Source organism: Leptonotus elevatus, chromosome 14 (genome assembly GCF_054856555.1).
Source record: "Leptonotus elevatus isolate MCC_2025b chromosome 14, RoL_Lele_1.0, whole genome shotgun sequence".
NCBI classification, from domain to species: Eukaryota; Metazoa; Chordata; class Actinopteri; order Syngnathiformes; family Syngnathidae; genus Leptonotus; species Leptonotus elevatus.
Genome location: NC_141252.1, coordinates 3,873,740 through 3,893,849, shown reverse-complemented (window position 1 = coordinate 3,893,849; position 20,110 = coordinate 3,873,740). Strand labels below are relative to the sequence as shown.

Sequence of the window (20,110 nt, the reverse complement as noted above, 5' to 3'; positions counted from 1 at the left end):
CTTCCTGTGTTTGGTCATATGACCGGATTTCAGTCCCCTCGAGATCGCCCCGCTGCAATATGATTGGCTGCTATACGACTCCATTAAGCTGCAAAGATAGACGTGCCAAGATTGATTGAGGGCACTTTTTTTTATTATTCCATTTTGGAATGAAGCTGTAGCACAATGTGTAAACACTGAAAGGCTGTGAATATTTTCCAGATGCAGTGTAACGATATATAAGCGACGCATGTTCCGCAAACTCACTGTGGCCTATAATGACACCTTTAGGCTACTGCTGTGTGCGCCCAGATGGTACAGTGCAAGCCAGATGTTTTGTCAACGCTCACATTAGTACCTGTGAGGCACTGCAAAGACGTTTGGTATTTAAATTTATGCAGCGACTGGATGAGCCAAACAACTAAATTATCCATCCATCCATTTTCTGTACCGCTTGTCCTCACAAGGGTCGCGGGGGTTGCTGGAGCCTATCCCAGCTGGCTTCGGGCAGTAGGCGGGGTACACCCTGTACTGGTTGCCAGCCAATCGCAGGGCACTCAACTCAATTATACTTTGACAAATCCTCAGTTGTGCAACTGTGGGTACTCATCTGCTTTGAGGAAGGATTGAATGGAAAGACTCTTAATTAACAAGACCGAATTGTTTTGAAATTTTTCTATGGACCCCATTTGTGTCTAATTGGCAATTCCTTCTTCGTTCATACCTGCATGTCTTCCATTAAGAAACCACTAGATACCTTGTATACATAAATGTCAATGAAGGTACTTGTTTATGATACATAGAATGAAAATTCACATCCCCCGGAATTAACAAGCTTCGGCTTCATCAAGTCATCTTTTTTTCTTTTCGGAAAAAAAAAAAAAAAAAAAGCATTTTAAAAATGGGCGAAAAATTTGCCAAAGCTTTAAAAATAGACTTTAATAAGCTTGACAGTAAACTTTCACAAAAAAGGAAGAGACTCTTATAGTGGAATTATAAAATGCACAAACAAAAAAAGTCCAACTACGAACAGCTCAAATAAAAAATTAAGTCAATGACTCAAGACTTCAAAACTTGAAAAATTAAAACAAAAAAAGCAGGTAACTTCCATAGAACATAAAAAAGGGGAATTGAGAACAATTATGGGCAGCAACAAAAGTAAATAAATTGAAGAAAACGATTTATGATTTTCGACTACAGAAGCACCGTCATGCACACCTTATTTAAAAAAACAAACAAAAACAAAAAAACACCAACATCTGCATGTTTAAGGTTGAAGTAACTTTATTGAAGGGGAACTAAAAACAGCCGTGGGTTGATGATCAACCGCCAGCTTAGCATTATACATACTTTTGGGTGGGGGTTGGGGGCGGGTGCTAGAAGACAGACAGTTCAAGTGTGGGGCGTAAGCCATGAATTTATCTATTGGCTTCTAGAGATCGGAGCGAGAGAGTGACAACAAAATAAAAGGTTTCGGAAGGGGAAACCAAATTCTTCCGCGTGTTGGATATATTCACCTACGATTTTTTTTGTAATCAACATGCATAAAATACAACATTGAGGTACTTAATATTTTGTCTCTGAACTGCAGTGCTTCTTCTGTACACGCTTGTTTCCGCAGCTAAATGCTTCCTATGCTAACAGGGCGACATGGCGGTCTGGTCACAGGAAGCCAGTTTCATGTTTTGTTTTTTTGCCAAAATAACTGATGTGGTTAATGAATCTGCTTCTGTGTGTGTGTGTGTGTGTGTGTGTGTGTGGGTGTGTGTGTGTGTGAGAAATGGCTAACAGTGCATGCTCCAACCGAGTGAAGCAATGGGGGTGGTGGGGGGCTGCGTCTTAAATCCCTGGAAAATGTGTCCACCGCGCGTCCTGAGAGAAGAGAAAAACCCTATCTTCTGATTAGCGCATGGGTGAGAAACAAATAAACGAGAAGAGGAAGATGTGTAAAATGCTCTGGATTAAACAACAAAAATATATATAAGTGAAAAAAATGTTTGTTTTTTTCAGTCTGAACCAAAGAAATGCACCAACCCCCCCCCCGCCCGCCACCAGACCATTTCTTTCTCCATCACATTGCATATTTTTGTGTCCATTCTTTCGCCAGTTTGGTGTACCTGCAAGGAGAAGATATTCATTAGCAATGTTCACATCCAGCCTGGAAACATGCTAACAATGGCAAACTTTCATTTTAAACAAGCATGCGCCAAATCAAAGCCTGACAAGTTGATGACCAAGTTAACATGCGTAATCAGAAACGTATTTTCCATTTTAAGTATGTGTTAAAAAAAATAATAATGTTGTCACACGTTTTTAATTAAGTATACAAACAAATTAACTTAAGAAAAATTAAAATGCAACCCGTCTATTGCCTCGTCTATGTATGTGTCTAAAAGGGGCGTGGCCTCAGGAGTTCCATCAAGCTCAAGTCTGTTTGCGTGTGTTGTCTGCATACGAGTTATAGCCTGCAGCAGGACCTTTTTTATACTTGCATGTTCAACAGTCTGTCTTTTTCAATACACGGATGTGGAAAGTTTATCGGCAACCGTGGCTCTCCTTGCTCACATACCAGGGCATTACAGTTCCATAACATACAGGAAACTGCTCAGAACCCAGAAAAAATTGTCACGGTTCCACTTGAGACAAATTAAATATTTTCTTAAGATTAACCAAGGTATAGAATTACTCTCTCAGTCAACTGCCAGGTGAATAGGTTATTATATCAAGTATGACTATTATGTATAACCCAATGTTTGGAATATTAAAAGAACATCTCAAAAAAATAAAAGTTACTATATTCGCGCAAGCAAAACTCTGATCCGATAAGACTCATTACATACAGTGAAATATTTCAAGCGTTTATTGCTTGCAATCAGAAAGTCTCCCCAGCAGGAATGTTCACAGCAATTCTATTCCGACCTTATTTTTAGATTCACCAGTAAATCTCTTGTCAGTTAGCAGGAAGTGAAAGCAAAACTATTTTCTAGGTCTAAGAATTACGACTGCTTTATTTAGGTATATTTCCTGTGTGTGCATGAGTCATCTTTTGTCTTTAGTGCAGGATAAAGATCTGGTTTGCTCTTAATGAGCTGGTCTGGACCTGCTCTGCAAGCTCGGGGAGGTAAACGGGCAGATGAACAAAAAATAAATAAATAAATAAGAAGAAAGCAAGGTGGTGACGGAGGACTTTATAACTGAAGGCGGGATTTACACTGCAAGTCCAAGGACCCAATGGCAGTTTTTTATTAATTTTTATTATTCCAATGTACGCACCAAGTGACATACCCAATTACCGTAATTGTGTCCCTTTTGAGTGGGGGCGCTAAAACAACCCAAATTGTGTCTCTTGAACCCATCAGTGTATATCCAGCCTTAAAAAGACGCGTGACAACTGGAGCAAATAGATATTAGTACCATCAGTCACATCGACAGTCAATTCCATCCACAGATTCAAGCCAGTTCAACACCATCAATAATGCGAGGTACACACATACCTAAAATTGGACCCAAATTGACGCATTTGAGTCAGCAGAACCCGATTGTCAAGATTCTCCAAAAAATTATCCTTGCCAATTATCCTGTGGTGTGTGTGCTAAGAGAGATTTGTCCCCAGAAAACCAAAACCATCATGCAGTGTCAACAGTCAAAAATGTTAAACTTGTTATTTTAATATTAGAATCTTAATATCCTTCCACGTGTATTTTTACCAGCCCATTTTCTTCCTCTACTTTTAGTTTGGATGCTCTGTGGCACCATGCTGCCTCACACACACACACAAACATCTGAACTGCAGCTTTCAAACATCAGACTTAACAACAAAAAACGTCACCGTGTACTTTGGTTTTCTCTGGTGGAAAGTTGGCATTGATTTAATTGGAATGCGTTTCTTATAATCTATCAAAAGGGTAGCTAAGCAAATATTCAGGCAGTGATCATTTTGACGACCCTGTCGAGAATCTCTGATCTAGAGCACACCACACAATAAGAGCAGTAAAGAACGTGTGGTGTCTCGCATTAAAAATAAATAAATAAATACAAATCCAGGCGTTACAAATCTGTATGCGTGTACCTCACTTTATTCACACGACAATCAATCCATCCATCCCAGAGTGCCAGCCAAGATGCAGCCTCAATTTCTTACCCCCCCACTTTTTTTGTTTGTTTGTTTTAAAGCATGGCGTACTTGGCTGTCCACTCCTGAGCTAGCTTATTGTACCTGAGAGTGAAAGTTAACATTTATTTCATTTTTTTGGCGGGGGTGGCTTTATACGTTTTTTTCCCCCCACCCCTTTTACTTTTACTTACTTGGTGTTATCTGTTTTGTAGATTCGTGCGATCTCTGGCACTAGCGGGTCGTCGGGGTTGGGGTCGCATAGCAGCGAGCAAATGGAGAGAAGAACTATACCAAGAAAGAAAAATAAAATGAAGGTGCGTGTCATTCCAGAAGATCTCAATGACGCGTGATGTGGCAAGGAAATCAAAATCGCTTCCTGGTGAAGGAGCCAACTCGACGGCAACGTATTCATGAGTCACCTTTAGAAATGGTAAGTGCTGGAGACCACTGTGATCTGAGAATGTCCAGACAGATACTGCCATTACTGTTAATATTTGGGTGGTAGATTCTTGTTGTGAACGCAACCTGAAAGACAAAAAAAAGAGACGAATACCGCCGAGTCATGGTCACATCTGCAAAAAACAAAAGCCTTGACAAGCGGAATGTCCGGTATGACTTCAAGACGAGTCTGGAAAAATGTGTTGACGGTGCCGGTGCCCTTATGCCATTATGCCTTCAGAACACATAGGAACCTCGCGTTTAAAGGCAAAAAGTCAAAATTATGGCCTCACGGTTCCAACACAGTTTGGGCGTTTAGGGTTCAAATCTCAGCTGTGTGAAGTTCATTTAAGACTTAATGACCATTCAATGTAAATGATCGTCTTCGTAAGCTACATTTTCTGGTGATCACAGCCCAGAGTGTGAACCTCTTCCAGTGATTATTTGGCAACGTGATTGACGCTATGGTGATGATAGAGTCAACATGGATTAAGAGAGGACATTGTTGATTTTCTTCCATTTGTTAACTCTCTGTGCACCGCGTTATAGTTCGCTTTTTCTCAATTTTAGCTTTTTCTTTAAAGTCACTTAGTTTTAATTACTTTTTAGAGGAAGTTTGTTCATTTTTAACCTTTTACTAATGCTTCAGTTTGAAGAGTAGATGGACGTGTATTGTTATGTTCAAGGATAGACTTGTATATTTTGTAGTGTATTTAGTGAAATATTTCCACAACGCTTGAGGCACACATGCCTTGTTGAAATCAACTGCTGGTGGGTCAATGCAGCAAACCAGCAGTTTATTTCAACAAGGCATGCATGCTTTTAATGCAAAAACACGTGAGCGATTGGCACTCACGTCTATGTCAAGCTACAATCATCATAAGGCAGTGGAAAAGTATACACAACTAGCTAATTCATCCCCTTGTCCAGACTGTACCCTGCTTCTCTCAACAAAGAGGTTAATAGATTGAATAAAATTGGCAATAGGTGTTGCGGGCGTAAACACTTGTCAATATGCGCCGCGCAATTGCCTGGCGGCCAGTCCAGGAAGAACCCTGCTTCCTCCTCGAAAACTCACCTTCGCTTCATTGAAGACGTTTACAGTGTGAATGGCTCTTTATTCACACGTGCCTTACAACTGACTAGTAAGCAATCCAGGCTAAACCCCAACCAAATATCATCTTAGATTATTTAAAGACTAAAATAATACATAAACTAATAATGAAAGGATGTTTTATTAGGACTCATAGCGGGCAAGTATTTATTTATTTTTTTTACATTTGCATGACAGGAATTTTGAGGCAGATTCCAAAAAACGCACAATTGAAAAAAAAAAAAAAACATAATATAATCACAGATATAAGTGTTATCTTTTTAGTATGAATGCTAGATTATTATTTTTTTAAGGGGCGAGTCAATAAGTTTGTTTCTGTTTTTTTTTTTTTTTAACTTTATTATACAACTTTCCTATTTTCCCCACTGGTATGACACTCCTTATGCAGATCATAAAAGTGACTCTGCAAAACATTTATTGTATTTCCACATCTGCATGTTTGAGATGCAAACAAATGTGGATTAGATTGCTATGTGCTTAAAATGCGGGTGGGCAAAAGGCGCTTGCTTACCTTGGGTGGTTTGAAGGGGTAGTCAGTTGGAAAATGAATAGTCAAGAAGAAAACTCCTCCCTGATATGGACTGTCCGTCTGGATGGACACAAAAAAAGAAAATTTTAAACATTCATGGCCTCACATATGCCTGTAAACACAAAATACAATTTAAAATAGATTTGTACTTACAGGGCCCATGATTGTGGCTTGCCAGTGAAACACTATATAGAACAGAAAAACAGTTAGGCCAACAGCTTACAAACGACACAAGATCACTTAAACGTCATTGGCTACGTTTACATGCAGCCAATATTCGAGTTAAGGAGAGAATTCCCGGTTTCTGAAACATTTGAGGTAACCCGTTTACATGCGTGGCGGACAGTTACTCTCGTTTACGTTGGTCATTTGTGTTCGATTGGAATATCGCGCTTGGGTCGCGACGCGCTGACAACTCAATTATGTAAATCGGCGTCATTTCTGCTTTAAACTCTCTACTGTCAATAAAAGACATTACATTTATGTCACTCTCCACGCTAGATAAAGTAGCCTGTTTCCTCCACGCTCTACAAGTTTACAGCGGCTTGAGTATTTCGGTGGGTTACATGCCAGAAGCACGGACTTATCGTTACTACAAAAACCAAGATTCCTTGCGAATTCAAATAAGCAAAGGAGAAAGGGAGACGAAGAAGAAAATAAGAGCGCACGCGCACAGCGAAAAACAATGCGCCGTTCAATCGGGGCATTCCGAATGAGTTTATATGAGCAGGAATTTGGATTATAAAAGGGGTAACCCAGGGGTCTTATTGCGCGTGTTTACACGGCTTTACAAAACCTGAACATTGCCAATATCTGGGTTTTAAAATAGTTATTGCCTGCATGTAAATATAGTCTTTGGAAATGTTGATTAAAATCTGGTGAACACTTACTGTCATCACCCACTGGACCAGCAGAACACTGTGCTGGGGGGTCGCGAGCCAGGTCGTGAAGCTCCTAAAATGGATAGGCGGGGGGAAAAAATAGAACATTAGGTACACCTGCACAGGGCAAGTTAGTCTTACCACATGCTCCGTAAAAAACTGTGCTCGGTGAAGGTTAAATCAATAAATTGTTTAATTACATTGTACTTATTTTTTGTATTTATTTTACAAATGTATGACAGCAGCATAATATACAGTATTATAGTGCTAGAAATAATTATGTTAATTGAACAATCTGTTCATTATTTTTTTTAATCAATTGATCGGATTAAAATCATTCAAAAAAACACTACAATAGTTCAAATCGATTATGATTGAGTTCCTGCTTTGGCCCATAACATGTCAAAAAACAGGAGCAAACGATCACTGATTTCTTAAGTGAAAGCAGATGTTTACAAATGTCTTAAATTTGATTCAACACAATCGGTGTTCCTTCATGGCGGAGTACGCAAATTGAGGAATATTCCAAGGACTGCGGAAATTTTGAATTCCAATCTCTAAACGATTAATCTGCCAGTTAAATTGATAATTGCAGATGAATCACTCAATTGTTGCCCGATACTTCTTTTTAGCTGAATCATGACGGCACAGCTGCCCTCACCTTAAATTATCTTCAAGTATCAACACATGACTGACATGTCTCCAACATGGCGTTGTCAGGCTGGTTTAGTGGTATCTGTGTGTAGCATCAGTACATCTATGAACACGACGACTACCGTACAGACAGTATTGACAATATATAGCCGGGGCAAAAATAGTTTATACACAAGAACTTCTTTTTTTAAAGCTCAAACAGCATTTCTACTTTTACACATGCCTGTACTCGTAACTAACGATTGAGTGTGAGTATTTCCGATTGTGTACAACCAGTTAAAGCAAGAAGAGACTTAAAGAATCAAATACACATTTTATTTTTAGGCCTTCAGCTATTTCAAAGCGAGGAGGGCAGTAGTCGGGTGCGGTGGGGGTAACCCTCTCCCACCCCCTCGCTTGCCCCACCCGGCCTCCACGAGTAAACACATTTTGGAGAAACTGTTATCGTTGACTCTTATTCTAAATGAATAAATCGACGTTTTGTCATTTAAGTAACTCATCATGTGAATTGAGCGATTCTCACATAGACGCATACCACAGACATGTTTCACGCACGACGCTTTTGACGTGAAATGTGACTCATGATTTCTGGTAAAACGCCGCCTGTGAGTGTGTGTACAGTACATGTGTTGCGAAATGAGCTAAAAGACGCTTCAAATGTTCTAACACCACAAACTCGACGCTAATATTTGCCATGTTTCCAATCTAAGCGCGGGCGTGTGTTTATATAAGCCGTGTTCGGTGTCGGGGCCCTGCTGAGTGAGCTAGGCTGCTAACACCAAGCTAGCGTCAAACACCCAATTTAAAAATACTCCGTGGTGACAAACTCGCAGCAAACGTGGCAGTTACGTGTGTATTTATATAAAAATAAGAAAATACGTGAACTGGTTAAAGGTGCTAAGACAACGACAATGTTTGACGACGTAATCAAGATAACAAGAGAACCGGGCAAGACGAGGGCTACCGCTAGCCCGGGCTACCAAGCTAGCGGTTGGGGGGTGTCAATGTTACCTTGTTAATCCGTTTCAAAGCCATCCTTGTGTTGGACTGCTGCGGCTGTTGCTGGTAGTCGATCCGAGCGATGGAAGCCGGCCGTGATATGCCAGGATGCTGGAGCCTCGCTCCGAATGAACTGACGCAAGTGTCACACACAACACACAACACGACGCCCGGGGCCTTGTCGTTTCGAGCTAGCACACAAGAGTTAGCGGACGAGGCTAAAAAGGAATTGCGTATGCGCCGACGAGGGAGGGGGGGAAAGAAGCGAGAGAAGCTGGGCTATTTCCAACCAGCTTATTTTATTCTTCACCACCGAAATGTTTTAGTAGTCGTGCCCGTTGAATTGCGTGTCGTCGGGGTAGGGGTGGTAGGTAAGGGGGAGGGCGCGGAGAGAAACTCTGACCACGAAGCTTCCCGTGTCGATTCGATGCAGTTAGCCAGCAAGCGAGCGTGTGCACGCGAGCGAGCGAGCCTTTATGACGACACCGGGAGGAGGCGGGGCAAGAGGATGACGTCAACCGACGACCAAGAGTAGCCCGGATGTAAGCACCGCGCACCTACTCGGATGAACAATCGCAATGAAATAGAATGCAACTTTCAAATACATTTATATAAAAAAAAAAATTATATAGTATCCAGATCAGCTCTGTGCTTAAGAACGACAGTTTACATATCATTGTTTCATGATGAAACATGAACATTTGAAGTGATAGTCACATCTTTGTCTGCATTGTAGTTGTAATCTGGTGCATGATTAACTGATTTATGTTTATGCCATATTTACTTGGTATAATTTTGTAAAGTTGTAGTAAAGAATGCTTAAAACACCGCAAGTCAAAGTGTTCAGTAATTTAACAGCTCTAATTTGAAGTCAATAAATATTCTTATTAATTCACAGCACAGTTGCCTTTATTTTAGCATAAGCATTGTGTACAATAAATCTGATATTATTGTATTACAGGTAAATGTATTACTTGTGTTTGTTTTAAAAAAAAAAAAAGTACATGGGAGGAGGAACTTCAAAAAGTAATTGCATATGAATTCACAATTGCAATAATGAGGAAAAAAATTGTAATTACATTATTTATCAAATTAGTTCAGCTAATGGTATACCTAAATATGTAGTATTTGTGTAATTGTATAATATATAATTGATTTAAAGGAATTATTACAAATTAAGCCATCATTTAATAAAATACATACAAAATGTAAAATATATGTATACCTGGCCTTATTTTAATCAAATTATTCTTATTTTTGTCACAATTATTTGTTATGTGTTGTTATTATTTTGGTGTATCCGTCTCTTTTAAACATAGTAACGCGGATAGGTGTGGTTCTCGCCACACCTTATGGACGTCATAGAAGCAATCCACATTTCAATTAGAGAATGAAAAAAAAAAGTCCTCAAAACTGTACTCGGTGGTTGTCAAACCAGATTACAAATGTAATCTAAAACACATTTTTTCATGTAAACCAAAGGCCATTTTTATTAATTTTTTATAATTATCTATCAACTTAGACTGAAAATGAGGGTTCATTCTAATGAAAGTTTGGTTATAAAACACAACACCATAATGACATCATAGTAAGTGACTACATTAACAACTATTCTATTGTTCGAAACGGTCATTTTTGTCCTCTCCACCTCCACCCACATTCAATCCACAGTCAATGAAATTGAACTTCATATTCATTCTTGATTGAGGTCATGAGCATACTAATTATTATTTTTTAGTTTTTGTTTTAGTTTTAAAGGACCAGGATTCACCAAGATTCAATCCACATTTGGTTGTATTTACATGAGCAAATACACGTGGAAACCCCTCACAAATGTAATACTGGCATTGTTTATATTTGAGTTATTTTGAGAGAATCAAGAAAAATTAGGAAATGTCATAAGAAGTGTGAACAAACAACTCGATTATTTAGATATTTAATGATTGTGTACATTGAAAAAAAGACAACAGTTAAGTATTAACTTAACATTTTCTTGAGATTTTTGGTTTAGTATGTTAGTGTCTAACACACACACAAAAAAAAAAAATCCTTCAAATGTCAAAAAGATGTTGATTTCACACCAATATCGCGACTCACAAACTTTATGTGTCTTGTGGTTTTCTTTTGCTCACACAAACTCAATGTTATATTTGGTTTAAGTCATCCCCCCCAAAAAAAATTGTCTTTCCAGCAATCAACAAAGTCTTTGCGGGAGAAAAAAGGAAGCACCTTATTCATGTTTGTCCATTCATATGTTAGATGACAGGACTGTACCATTTGTGAAAAAAATTAAACGGAAAAAAAATGTAAATCAAAAAACATCACCCTCATCTGGACCATTGTTGGGCTCCTCTTCCGAGTCGACGTCTTCTTCCGGAGGGGCCCGGGCGTCGGGTTGCGGTGGGGGCGAAGCGTCGGGTTCCGGGGCACGGTGGGTCGGCGGCTGGGCCGGGACTGTCTGGTGGCACATGGGGCACGTCCCCTGCACGTGGAGCCACTTGCTCAGGCAGTTGGCGTGGAACAAGTGATCGCATGATGTGACCACGGCCGATGTCATCTCCTGTTAATGTGCATTAACAAATCACCTTCATTAATGGATTGATAGATGGATGGATGGATGACAAAAGTTATTTCAAATGGAGGGGAAGGGGAAAATGGGAAAATACAAGAATTACAATCATGAAAGAAGAAAAAAATACTTTTTAAATGACATTAGACAAAACAATGGTATGAAAAGGAACTTTAAAAAAGAAGAAGAGAAAAGTGCCCGGGAATGAGAAAACAAAAAACAAGTAAAGTTAAAAAAATATGAGTATTTCAAGGAATTTATTATAAATATTACAAATATTATTATTAGGAATGTTCAATACCACTTTTTTTCAGACCTATACCAGTACTGCTAGTAAATTTGACACATCATTTCAAAGATAGACCAATGTATCCTTTTCCATTCTTCGAATTGCTAGTTCCTGATTGTGAAAGAGGGCCGGTCGATACCTTGAAATAAGTCCTAGTATCGACCCGATACTGATACAGTGATACCTGGTATTTTTTAATTAATTCCTGGTTGAAACTCTAATCCTATCTTGTAACCCGATGTGAAATCAGAATTTGAAACCCTAACCCTGCCTTGAGATGCTAATTTGCTAGATGCTAACCTTTGTTCAACTCTAACCATTGTTTGAAACTCAAGAAATGTATTTTATTTCATTTTAATACTTTATACTGATGACAAGAACTGACTTTTGTCAAGTAGTAAAAGTAGCAAAAACATCCCACAATGTGCGTGTACAGTATGTGGGGAAAAAACGGCCACAAACAAGCCGAACGAGTAGTAAAATAAAACAAGGCCTGAGGGCTCAACTCATTCCTCTTTTTGAGGCTCACATTTGAACTGATACCGACCGTGAAGCAGATGGCGCAAACGTCGTCGTGCCGCTTGAGCTGCTGCGGCGTGGCCCGGGGCAGCGAATTGATCTTCTTGACCGCCTCCAGCCGAAGCAGGAAGCTGCGCCAGCCCGACTGCGCCCGCAGCCAGACGTTGCAGTAGGAGTGGATGATGATGACCGAGGCGCCCATCCAGCTCCACTCGCCCAACAGCGACTCCCAGGCGCCGTACGCCACCACGCACAGCGCCACCGCAAACTCCAGCAGGCGGCTCACGGCGTTCACCCAGTAGATCACCTCGTCCAGGTTGTCCATGGGCTCGCGGCGGAACAGCTCCACCATGAAGAGGGAGTAGATGAACAGCGTGCCCGTCACCTGGGACAAAAAGCGTACGCAGCAAGTTTGTGACATGCAAAATTCAAGCACAAAACAAGCAGCTAGGCGACGCAAACATTTTGACGTCCACCTCAAAAGTCCGGCATGAATTTTTGAGATTTGTTTTGTGCGTCTACTGATGATTGACATGCCTGCCAAATTGCACGTTGATGCTAGCTTTGGGGATTTTTTTTAAGCATTCTGAAGGGTGCTACTGAGACAAAAATGGACACCAACCAAATGGCTTGCTTCCTATGTCTTTTTTTGTCATGGCTTCTGTGAGACTTTTTTTTGTGGCCTTATTCATGATAGACACACCTACCAAGTTTCATGTTGCTAAGTGACACTGACTTTGGGGGCTGAATTTTGAAATCTCTTTTAGAGAACTGTACAAAAGCCTATAGGGCTACTTCTAACCACAATTTCTTTTCTCCTTTGTCTTTTCGGGCGTAGTTTCTTGAGACTTTTTTGTGGCTCTGCTCATGATAGACACACCTACCAAATTCCGTGTTGCTAAGTGACAAGGACTTTAGGGGCTGACAAGACCAAAGGGCTACTTCAAACCAACATTTCTTGCTTCCTGTGTCTTTTCGGGGATGACGTATTGAGACATTTTTGTGGGTCTACTCATGATAGACATGCCTACCAAATTTGATGTTGCTAAGTGACACTGACTTCGGGGGCTGAATTTTGAAATCTCTTTTAGAGAACTGTTCAGAAGCCTATAGGGCTACTTTAACCCAAAATTTATTTTCTCCTTTTTGTCTTTCCGGGCGAGGCTTCTTGAGACTTTTTTGTGGGTCTAATTGACATGCATATAGAATTTTGTGTTGCTAAGGATGGCTAGCTTTTTTTTTTTTAAGCATTGTGGATGATGCTATCCTGGGAAAATGTCTGCTTCCAACTAAAATGACTGACTTTTCAATCATTTTTTGTGGCTCTCCTCAAGATTGACATGCCTACCAAATTTCATAATGCGAAGGGAAACTGTCTTTGGGGGGGGCTGAACTTTAAAAAGCCTTCTCGTATGGCTTCTGAAGATTTTTGTGTGTGTAGGGTTTACACATGATAAATATATTTTGTGTTGCTAGGTGACAGTGGCTTTGGAAGCTGAATTTCTACCCGGGAAATACCACAAGTGAGTCTTAAATGGCAAAAATATTCTGACGCTACCTGAAGGGAGGTGAGAATGCATCCGGCCACCAAAATCAGGAGCCAAAAGTCCATATGGAAGAACTGTAAAATCTTATATGCCAAGAACACAGGAAAGACCAGCAGAAGAAGACACATGCTGAGGCCACGCAAGTGTTTCCACACGCTCCTACAAGGAGGGAAAACAAAACCAAACCGAAAATGATCATCTTGCGACATCATGCTCTCAAGTATCTCGTTGAAGTGAGCTGAGGAGTTTCCTTTCGACAAACCTGTTGCGCGAGGCGGCCAGGGCGAGGACGAGCGGGTGGGTGATGTCGAGCATGGCCTGCAGCGTGGACGTCAGCACGATGAAGAGGATGATGCTGAGCAGGAAGGTCCGCTGCAGCGTCGCTGTGGCCAGCAGGCCCGTCTGCAGGGCGAGCAGCAGCAGCGTCACGCCCTCCGTCACCCCCCTGGCGAACAGCCACAAGCTCTCATTTCAAAGACACATGCAGGTTGGTCTCGACAGCCTAACCCCTTGTTTGAAACCTTAACCCCATCATGAAAATTGGAACCCTATTTGAAACTCTAGTCCTTGTTTGTAATCTAATTCAAAAACCTAAACCTGGTTTAAAACCTAAATTTGAAACCTTAATCCTGTCTCAAAACCATCACTTTAAACCTTAATCATGTTTTAAAACACTAATCTGAAACTATAATAATCTTGAAAAAAACTAATCCTTGTTTAAAACCTTAATTTGAAACCTATACACAAGTTTGAAACCTAAATTTGAAACCCCAACACTGGTTTAAGAGTATAATTTGAAACTCTAATCCTGTTTCAAAACCCAAATTTGAATAATTTGCAATCAAAACCCTGGTTAAAACCCCTAATTTGAAACCATAATCCTGTCTCAAAACCCTCATTTTTAAACCTTAAATCTTGCTTTCAAACACTAATCTGACAATGTAAATCTTGAAACAAACTAATCCTCGTTTAAAACCTTGATTTGAAACCCATACACAAGTTTGAAACATAAATTTGAAACCCCAACACTAGTTTAAGACTATAATTTGAAACTCTCGTTTTCAACCTTAATCCTGTTTTAAAACACTAAATCTGAAAACCTAAAAGTCTTGAAACACTAATCCTTGTTTAAAACCCTAATTTGAAATTCTAACCCTTTTTTAAAACCTCAATTTGAAACCTTAACACTGTCTTGAAACCCAACTTTTCAACCTTAATAATATTTGAAACACAAAATCTGAAAACCAAACAGTATTGAAACCCTAACCCTTGTTTCAAACCCTAATTTGATACTCTAACCCAAGTTTGAAACCCTATTCTAATCCTGTTTATGACTGATGACAAGGCCTCCTGTGCAATAAACAACCGACTGCGATGAAAGCAAGCAAGGCGACAGCTCGCTCGGGTCACCTGTGCATGACGTTGTGGTTGTGCACGTCGCCGTAGCTGCCCAGGAACAACTTGCAGAGGTTGAGCAGACCCAGGGCCAAGTAGGACACCACGAAAGTCAGACCCAACAGCGAGTACGGCGTGGCACAGCATTCGGAAACACTGCGTGCACACACAAAACTACTTTGAACGCAAGTACAAATACTTTTTTCCCCCCTCACAGATATCTGCACATTATATATTTATTTTTTATTTTTTATATCACAATTGTTACTTTATTTATTTATTTTTTAACTTTGAAGTACCAGCGTTCAATCAGTACCTTTATTATATATATATATATATATATATATATATATATATATATATATATATATATATATATATATATATATATATATATATATATATATATATATATATATATATATTTGTTACACACAAGTATCTGTACTTTTACATTAGAGCAGTGTCACTTAGTTACTATGCTGCCACCTTGTGGCATTTTGGTGTCAAGCAACAATGTTGAAGTGAGGTGAGGAGTTTTATTATTAACAGTGAGCGCTTCCTCACCCGGTGAGCAGAAAGAACAGGAGACCCTGACGGGCGGCGGACGAGGTGGCAGGGGACATGGCGCTGGAGCACAGGTGGACCACAAAGAGGACCAACCAGAAGATGCTAAAGAGAAGCGGCACAGCAAACTGTGTCCACAGGGAGATAGCCGCCGGCAGCAGGCGGGACAGCACCATTCCCTGTGTGGGATTTTAACATTGGGTCAAAAGTTAAAAAAACAAAAAACAGAAAAGGTACGAGTACGTGTTTTTCAAGACACGAGTCGATATTTTGTCTTGAGTTGCGTGCAAACGTTTGCTGGAAGCAAACTTCACAACAAGCAGCAGATGGTGAGCAATTCAATCATAGTTGTCATTAGTTGTCCCGTCTTCTTTGCACTGTACTGCCCCCTGGTGAACAAGGGGTGCACGCCAGAAGGAAACCAAATGTATTAAAACATGAAATCATAACACAAAACATTTTCATACTTTACATTCTCTTTAATTATTTTATTTCATGTTTTCATTTAAAGGCCTCCTTCTGGTGTGCACACATTAGCCTCCGGGGGGCAGTATCATACATGCAAAACATGCAGACAAAGAAGAAGCTCAGTAAGCCGCAGCAATATTTTTATATAAGCCTGTGAGTATTGTTATATGATTTGTCGATTTGTTGCAAGTATTACTTGATTAATTGACAACTAATTGATTTTCAAAGTAATTGACAACTATTTTGATAATCGATTCATTGTTTAGACACCTTATTTAACTTAAAATTTCTCAACAGTAAATGTTTTCTGATGTCTGTAGACTTTCATGAAGCAATTCAACAACAGACTATTTAAAAAAAATTGTTGTTGCAGCCATTGCAAATTTTTAACTAACACAACATAGATGCTAGTTTCATTAGCCTGCCGTTCTGCATTGTCTGTTAGCATGAAGCTAGTGTACTTTTTTAAGGCATATGTGGCTTGGTTAAATACACAAAATAAAAAATATTTTAGTTTTGGGTTTAGTTTCACATTAAATTTCAATTGGAAATGGCGATTTTCAATCAACTCAAGATGCCTCAGTCATATCAGGAAAAACTCACAAGTTGTGTCACTCGCGAGTGGAAGTACGACGGTACGACAAGGGTTCACGCACCTCCATCTTGAGCGACAAGGCCGCCTTGGTGAGGCGGTAGAGTGCCGAGAGCAGGAAGAGGCCGCAGGCGACTTCGCTCAGTGTCGTGGCGAAGGCGTGGACGGCGGGCAGCTGGGACGCGGGGACGCCACCCAGGCGGGCTATCAGGGGGAGCGCGGGGACCCAGAAGAGCCACACCTTCCGCGTCTTCATCACGAACGCGCACAGTGCACTCATGAAGAGTTGACCTGAACACACACAACGCTCACTAGATGGCGCTATCTTGCAAGGGAATTTCCACTCAATGCCCCGTCATGACTTGGAACCCTAATTTCAAACCTCATACTCTAGTTTGAAACCTCCGTTTCAAAACCTCCTTTGAGAGACTAAACCTAATTTAAAACCCAAATCCAGGTTGAAAATCTTAACTCGAATTCTTGTTGACTAAACCAAGTTTTAAATTGTATTCTAAAACCGTGAACCCCTAATTATTAAACCTTACCCTTGTTTGAAACCCCAAGAATGTTTTTGTTTTTTTACATTCACAAGAATAAAAGTTAATCATCTATTTTTCTGCTTTTATAATGCTACTTAGTTACTATTACTCATTACCTAGTGAGGCACATGACGTCACGTGATCCACGATATGGAAGCGTTATGATGCAACAACCCGGCAGGTGGCAGTGTGCGTACTACTCACATGTCAGCGGCCAAACTAATCTGTTGAAGACTTTGACGTAGAGGTAGGGCGCCCCCTGGTGGCCCGACCGCAGCTCCTCCAGGACGAAGTCCCTGGAAACCACAACAGAAAAGGGCAAAACAAAGGGGCGTAGGCAGTTTACAACCCAGTCTTGAAAAGCTCATTTGAAACTCTCACACGGTCTCTAATTTAAAATCCTAAAAACACTAACTCCCATTTGAAACCTCAACTCTTGCTTGACATCCGCATTTCAAATGCTCACACTGTCCTAAATTGAAACTGTAACTTCAAAGACTAAGACAACCCTAAAACTGTGTAAAAACCCTAATGTGAAAGTGCAGTTTTTGAATGCTAGTTGCACTGACTTGGCGATCTGGTGTCCCACAAAGAGCAGCATGGCAGCCAGCACATGCAGGTAGACGGTCACAATGTGTCTCAGTGGCAGCAGCAGCAAAACCAACATCAGCAAGTGACCTAGCATGCGCACGCGCGCGCACACACACATACACAAAAAGAACAAATTAAATGACAAAAATTTGGTAAAACTCGATGACAAATGCAACAATATTTGAAAATATTAAGATGAACGTTACATTAAGAAAAACACGAAAACATCGGACGAAATGAATGTATATGACACAAATATTGATTAATTTGACAAAAAATACAAAAATATTCACTGAAAAAATATTACAACACAATATTAGCAAATAATATGAAATATTAAGCAACAATAATAGAATGCTAACAGAAGAACTACACAAATATGACAACATTTGAAAGACAAAAATACAGCATGAAATACCAAAACCACAATTTTAGTAAACACCAACATTTCAACAAAATATTGGTACGATTTTTGAGGATAAATTAAAAACATGTTTAAAAAATATGGAAACAATTAAGCCATAAAAAAACCACATGAGAAATACACAAATAGTAAAACAAAACTGAAAAATATTATGGAAATAATTACGATATAGTATGTTTTACTCACCAAGGTAGAACATGTCACAGACGACCCATCGGTACTTGCAGAAGATCGGTTGTTCATTTTTGACCCTGAGGTGCTCCGTCAAAGCCACGATGTCATACTTGTAGAGCATGTCCAGCGCCAGGATGCTGGGCACCCTCAGGGCCACGTTGGCTAATTCTTCCAGTCGTGGCATGCCCACAATAAATAAATAAATATATACAAATAGAAAAAACTAAACAAAACCAGGAATATTTTTAGGGGGGCGAGTGAACGGGCTTTGAGCGTCACATGTCCACCATTTCGTTCATCTTGCAATGATCTGTAACAGAAACCAAAACAACTCGCTATTAACTTTACCCTTCAAGCAATAATTTTAAGTGTAAAATATTACAACATTGTACATATTGAAATAATATAATACACGGCGTTATGTGGTCAGTAGCTACAGTAAGGATGAAATAGAACTTACGTGCAGAGTAGCCATCCTGCTAGTTGTCCAGCGAACAACAAACCACTTTACATTTTTTACAGCAACATTAAGAAACAACCGTACTGGAAGTAAAATAACTGATAAAAAGGAAAAGAAAAATACAGATATAAAACAACATAATGGAGAGGAGTTGGACTTCGGGGCAATGTTATGATTCCGGTTGTTTGCGTGGCCACTTCCTGTATACGTCATACATTACGTCCTACATTTAGGAGTACTTGGAATGTAAAATGATGATAAAATCTTAAAAATTAATCTAGATATTTATAACGAGGTAAATGTGACGTTACATCATATCGGGAAACAAAAATAAGTATAAAATAAAAATATAACGTTATATAATTTATTGTGCCACCACCTAGTGGCGAAAAGTAAAATTACATACAAAAACAAGTACAGTAACAACATTGAGTTATAACTTCAAAGGAACCGCTGGATTAATTTTCAGTGCAATTCCCAGCAAAAGATGTTTTGCTTTCTGCAGAAATGTTTTTGTTGGTTACTGAAGATTACACAAGATGACACCCATCAGTATGATGACAGATTTGAAAGTTAGATGAAAAATACACCAACAGAGGAAATGATTAAACACTGGGGAGAGTGAGTAAGAACACAATGCTGATTTTGCTCCTGACTTTTTGGACTGTCAGCACTGGCAAACTTGACCAGCGTGTTTGTTGTGTAGATGTCCTGTGCGAGCGTTATCCAAGTGGTGGGTGGGATTTTTTTCTTTTTTCTTTGTAGCTGTGGGCTGAATTTCAGAGAAGCAAGCAGCTCACAACACCGAAAGAAGAAGAAGAAAAGTGATCTCCGCCGAGTGCGTGCCCAGCAGGGTGTGTCACATCCTCCAATCTTAACAGGCACAAACTAGCGTCTTGCATCACTCGGAGAAGAGCGGGAAAGTCGTGTGGATAACATCTTGAAACATTCATTTCAACCCTTTCACCCTGTCTTGATACCTTACTTTGAAACCCTAACCCAGCCTTAAAACACTCACTTGAAATGTTTCAATACGTATTGAAACCCTACTTTGAAACTCTAACCCTTGACTTAAACACAGATATTAAAACCATGAGGCTAGTTTGAAACCCTACTTTGATGTCTGAAACCTGAAACTTTGGAAAGTATAACACACTATTTTGAAATATGCGCTTTGTCTGTGTGCCATGGTGATTGCTCCACTTTGGGGCCGTCGTTGGACTTTTGGGGCCCCTCTGTGTTGTGTTGTAAGGTTGGGAGCCCTCCTT

The 20,110-nt window shown here is 39.9% G+C and overlaps 2 protein-coding genes across 2 annotated transcripts; both read right to left on the bottom strand.

Annotated features, from left to right (window-relative positions):
* Window positions 1-1,245: 1,245 nt before the first annotated feature.
* Window positions 1,246-9,176, bottom strand: LOC147162617 (ubiquitin-conjugating enzyme E2 D3-like). Its single transcript, XM_086094428.1, has 7 exons — window positions 8,721-9,176; window positions 7,065-7,128; window positions 6,328-6,359; window positions 6,157-6,234; window positions 4,513-4,618; window positions 4,285-4,378; window positions 1,246-2,096 (listed from the first exon to the last, which is right to left on the bottom strand). Exons 1-7 carry the CDS (start codon window positions 8,742-8,744, stop codon window positions 2,051-2,053), a joined length of 444 nt encoding a protein of 147 aa, XP_085950554.1. The 5' UTR covers window positions 8,745-9,176; the 3' UTR covers window positions 1,246-2,050.
* A 1,452-nt stretch (window positions 9,177-10,628) lies between these two features.
* On the bottom strand, window positions 10,629-19,032 carry LOC147162616 (RING finger protein 145). The gene is made up of 11 exons (XM_086095791.1): window positions 18,843-19,032; window positions 18,395-18,692; window positions 17,763-17,871; window positions 17,398-17,489; window positions 16,719-16,945; window positions 15,595-15,773; window positions 15,043-15,183; window positions 13,895-14,077; window positions 13,644-13,791; window positions 12,114-12,470; window positions 10,629-11,268 (listed from the first exon to the last, which is right to left on the bottom strand). Exons 2-11 carry the CDS (start codon window positions 18,564-18,566, stop codon window positions 11,020-11,022), a joined length of 1,857 nt encoding a protein of 618 aa, XP_085951917.1. The 5' UTR covers window positions 18,567-18,692; window positions 18,843-19,032; the 3' UTR covers window positions 10,629-11,019.
* Between the last annotated feature and the right edge of the window lie 1,078 nt (window positions 19,033-20,110).

What these genes read in the sequence shown, in the direction of transcription:
- LOC147162617 (XM_086094428.1), bottom strand. Translation starts at nt 8,744, where the DNA reads ATGGCTTTGAAACGGATTAACAAG. An exon ending in TGGTCCAGTGGGTGATGACA is followed by an intron (nt 6,360 to 7,064) that starts GTAAGTGTTCAC and finishes TGTTCTATATAG; the next exon opens with TGTTTCACTGGCAAGCCACA. An exon ending in AGCACTTACCATTTCTAAAG is followed by an intron (nt 4,379 to 4,512) that starts GTGACTCATGAA and finishes TTCTTGGTATAG; the next exon opens with TTCTTCTCTCCATTTGCTCG.
- LOC147162616 (XM_086095791.1), bottom strand. Translation starts at nt 18,566, where the DNA reads ATGCCACGACTGGAAGAATTAGCCAACGTGGCCCTGAGGGTGCCCAGC. An exon ending in CTGTTCTTTCTGCTCACCGG is followed by an intron (nt 15,184 to 15,594) that starts GTGAGGAAGCGC and finishes GTGTGCACGCAG; the next exon opens with TGTTTCCGAATGCTGTGCCA. An exon ending in TTTGCGCCATCTGCTTCACG is followed by an intron (nt 11,269 to 12,113) that starts GTCGGTATCAGT and finishes GCACATTAACAG; the next exon opens with GAGATGACATCGGCCGTGGT.